This window comes from Asparagus officinalis, chromosome 7 (genome assembly GCF_001876935.1).
Source record: "Asparagus officinalis chromosome 7, Aspof.V1, whole genome shotgun sequence".
Taxonomy (NCBI): Eukaryota; Viridiplantae; Streptophyta; class Magnoliopsida; order Asparagales; family Asparagaceae; genus Asparagus; species Asparagus officinalis.
In genome coordinates, this window is record NC_033800.1 from 46,495,586 (window position 1) to 46,499,731 (window position 4,146).

Sequence of the window (4,146 nt, forward strand, 5' to 3'; positions counted from 1 at the left end):
TACAAGGGGCCTCGTCACAAGAAGTCTCTGCTTTTGGGGCCTCGACACATTTTTTCCTAGAAAGATTTTCCCAACATGTTAAGTCTCATTATGAATATGATAAATCATTTAGTTACTAATTCAAAGAATATATAATAATTAGAATAGATTAGGAAAATAATATAATATTTAAAAATTTTTGAGGCTAATATTAACCATAGAAAGATTTTTCCGAACCTATGCTTTTAAAAGGAGTATGATTATGATAAATATAAATATGATCAAACAATATGGAATCTAAATGTCATTTATCCTGCATTTAAATAGGCTCACTTATCTATTCCTTTATACAAAAGGGAGAAACAAAGAATCACTATTCATGCTGCAGTAAATGAAACAGTAGATTTATCACTGTAGCAGAACACACATCCCACATGAAAAATGAACGGCTGGACTTCAAAATTTAAACATTCAAAATTCAAATATATTCCTTTATACAAATATATTTCTTTAAAGATTCTCTCTATCTCTACGCTCTTCTGTGTGTCCCCAATTCAAAATTTAAAAAGCATACCTTGAGATCTCCCCCTCCCCACTATCTCTATATTCCAACAAAAAAAAACCCTCTTTCTCTGAATCCATCCAGATCTCCCCTCCAGCTCCACCGCTCGACTCATCGAACGCGTCCACTCCGCCCATTATCGCAAGAAGAGAATCAACAACAGATCTCGAGACATCATTGGAGACGGCGGATCTGAGCTCATCAAGGCTGGCAACATCTCCATGGATGGCGGAGTGAACAAGGCGAGTGATCTTAGGCGAGACCTCCGGCATTGGAGTATTAGATCGGGATCTCCTCGGCGAGATCAATGGAGAAGCGAAAGGATCCGAGATTAGAGAGGAGAGAGAGGGTCTCTCTGTTGGGCTAGGGCTTGCATCGGCGCTACTGCTCCCCTTCGCCGTCAATTTACATTTTTTACCTCTAATAATGCAAAGCCATCGAGAATTACTTCTTCCAGCGTTTAAATCGAAGCGAGCAAAAGAGGGTTTTTGCGATGATTGAACTCAAAACCCTAAGCTTGAGTTCTTGCTATTTGCTTTATCGTTGGAATCTACGAACCCTAGATTCCATCAATCCTCACTCGCTAGAATCTTAGACTGTAAAATCATTAGTTTGGCTCGATTCTCCCTCTTCAATCTCAAGGTTTGCTCACTTTTTTTGGGTGTTTCTTGATTGCAGATATGGATTCGGTAACGTAAATGAATTGGGTGAGTTCTCTATTTGTATCTTGATATTTTCTATTAAAAAATAAAGTGTTTCTTGGAGTTTTTACTGGTTTTTTCACGGATTTTTTTTTCTTGATTTTAGCCATTTTCTTGAGTTGTAGACTATATGTATGAAGCATAGGAAGGAGGAGACGTGTGGAATTGGGAGATGAACAAGAAATATGAGAATTCTTTTGCTACTTACTGCAACGAAATCAGTGATAATTGGGATAGGATTGCAGAGGAGCTTGGAGTAGATGTTGAGGATGTTAAGAAGAACTATCGGCTTTTTGAGGAAGATATTGATGCGATTGAAGATGATCGAGTACCTTTGCCGAGCTATTTAGATGACGAGGTGGCTGATGCTGGTGCCCATGGTAAGAAGGGTGGAGAGGGGAAGGGAAGGGCTGAGCAAGAGCAGCGCAAAAGAATTGTTTGGATTGAGGAAGAGCATAGGTAAAACTCATCCCGGTGTTAAATTATTTGCTTTATATATTTATCAGCCAAAGAAGATGTTGTTTGTATATTGTCTGATTCTAAGTTTTGTATTTTCAAATTAATACCGTGGAAGCTTCATCAACTCAATTTCGTTAGGTATGTTTTTACTGCTTACAATAATTTATAATTTTTACTATACCCCTCATTTCAACTTATTTGCTATGCATTAAATGAACATTATTGATGAAGGTTTTCTTTAATAATCCAAAAAAAGTGTTCATGGCATTTTTTTTGAGTAGACAGAAGTAGATACTTTTTAAGTAAATCAATTCCAAAGGGATTGTTTTTTATGATAAACACTTAACATTCTATAGCTTTCGTAAATCTAAATTCACAAAATATAATGAAAATTTACATAAAAGATCGATTTTTGGTCTAATTAGTTAATATTAGTATTTGATCATTAAAAATAGATATATTTCTAATCAAATCAATTCTAAAAATATAACAAATTAAGGTTTTCTTTGTGTGGTGCTAAACACTTATCATTCTATAACTTTGGTAATTCAGAATTCACAAACTATGATCAATATTTACCTAAAAGATAAAATTGGGTTAATTTATTAACATTGGTATTTGAATATTAACAATTGACACATTTCTATTCTACAGCATCGTCATTGGGACATTGAATATTTGTGGGTGGACATCAATCACGCTAACATAAAAGGTACTTACTGTCAAAATTTCGTCAATGACAATTACTGATCATTTTTAGAAATTTTGGGGGGCTTTTATTGAGGAGAAAATAAAGATTTCTTCTGCCGTAGTTGGCGAGAGAATGAACTATTAATATGTGCTCAGATCTGAATATTTCCTCTAAAGTAATAAACTATTGATATGTGCTCAGATCTGAAGATTTCCTCTGTCAAAATTTTGTTCATTTTCTACTTATTTCTGTTTAACATTAATAACAAATCTTTGAAAAGACACATTAATAAAGAGATTATTATACTTAGTTGATGATTTATGGTAGTCAATTTTAATATTTGATAATATTTTTTTGGACAGGTCAGTTTTATATTTTATAATTTTTCTGTTAGAATCAGTGATAAGGAACTTCTATGTTTTCAGGTGACGGAGAAGGTCGTTAAGAACATCTCGGAGTAGGAAATTTCCACGCTTAAATAATCCAAGACCCCATTTAAGCCTGCAATTGTTCTATTTCAGGTTTTGCTCTTATTTCTCTTCTTTTTACCGGCTTTGTTTCTTTTTCCCCCCTAATGATAAATATACGATATTATAATGTTTGTCTTTGAGACACGATATAGTTAAGAGGATAGTTTGCATTATTTTGTATGATGAACTAAAATATGCATCAAGAGATAACTCCTTCGTAAAAATTCATGATTGGTTGTCACTCAAGTGACTGATTCATGAATATATGTTATATTGAATGTAGAGTTTTGTTGCTATATTGTTTTATTAGGCCATTATGTGTGAGTTGTTGGAATAGTATTGTTATATTTGCACCATACAATATTATTAGGCATCAATTTTCCAATTGCAACTCATTTGAAGGTCTTCATAGTTGCTAGCTATAAGAATAATTTTGTATAAAAATAAAATTGAGATCAAACAACATTAACGAATTGTAGAAAAGAGGCGAGGGCCGTGCTTGGCACGGGGTACGCACTAGTGTAAATTTAAGTGTAGAATATCTAATTGACAGTTTTAAAATCTTTAGAATATTTAAATACAAAGTAAAACTATACATGAGATTCCCTCGAAACCCAAATCAACTCGCAGCAGTCGCCATCCGCAGATCCACTGTTAACTGCCCACGAGCAAAAAGATTTCTCTTGAACTGATCCCCGATTCGGTGGATTCTTAGTCACCATCCGCAGGAGGAATTTTTTTATTAAAATATTGATTTAGTTTTATTTCATCAAACAAACTCTATCCAAACAATATTCTTATAAATATTACTTATAAGTTATACCCTTCACTAGCAAACGCTACAGTCACTGGTCCTCATTGTTTCCCTTCTAATAATGACGTTGGAGGAGCAAGAGAAGGCCGAAGCTCAAAACGGGGTGGGTCCCGCCTCGGCGGAGGCTGCCGGAGATGATACGGCGGCGGGGAGGGATATGTTCAACAAGCTGGTGTGGCATGGGGGCTCAGTTGCTGATGCTTGGCTCAATGCTGCATCAGCGCAGGTGATCGTATTTTTTTAATATTTTTTTTCCTTTCTATTTTGTTTTCTGGGTTATTTGAGTGCAAGTTAGAAGTGGGTTTTTTTTTTCAAAATTTGATTTTTTGAGTGCTTTTGTCTTGGGGTTCTGATGATTTTGTGGGGAGCACCACTACCATCTTTGGGTTACCGGGAATGAAATAGGAAATGGGATTTTTTTTTCCTTCAAAATTTTGCAACATTTTCGATTCTTTTTTTTTAATTTGTTG

General features: G+C 34.8%; 2 protein-coding genes across 5 annotated transcripts in view; both read left to right on the top strand.

Moving 5' to 3' along the window:
- On the top strand, positions 511-2,413 carry LOC109850837 (transcription factor DIVARICATA-like). 3 transcript variants are annotated; one of them, XM_020420906.1, is made up of 4 exons: positions 511-1,248; positions 1,368-1,701; positions 1,817-1,839; positions 2,356-2,413. In XM_020420906.1, the coding sequence occupies exons 2-4, from the start codon at positions 1,415-1,417 to the stop codon at positions 2,373-2,375; spliced, it is 330 nt and encodes a 109-aa protein (XP_020276495.1). In that variant the 5' UTR covers positions 511-1,248; positions 1,368-1,414; the 3' UTR covers positions 2,376-2,413. The 3 variants fall into 3 exon arrangements, with proteins under 3 accessions (XP_020276495.1, XP_020276494.1, XP_020276493.1); XM_020420905.1 differs by lacking the exon at positions 1,817-1,839 and having other exon boundaries at positions 1,349-1,701; XM_020420904.1 differs by lacking the exon at positions 1,817-1,839.
- The window catches only part of LOC109850116 (auxin transporter-like protein 1), a 6,435-nt gene continuing 5,774 nt past the window's right edge, over positions 3,486-4,146 (top strand). Inside the window, exon 1 of one of the 2 annotated variants that reach the window (XM_020420042.1) lies at positions 3,486-3,902. In XM_020420042.1, the coding sequence (XP_020275631.1) occupies positions 3,738-3,902 (165 nt within the window). In that variant the 5' untranslated portion in view covers positions 3,486-3,737. The remainder of the gene's footprint in view (positions 3,903-4,146) is intronic. The other variant, XM_020420041.1, reaches the window with a different exon arrangement.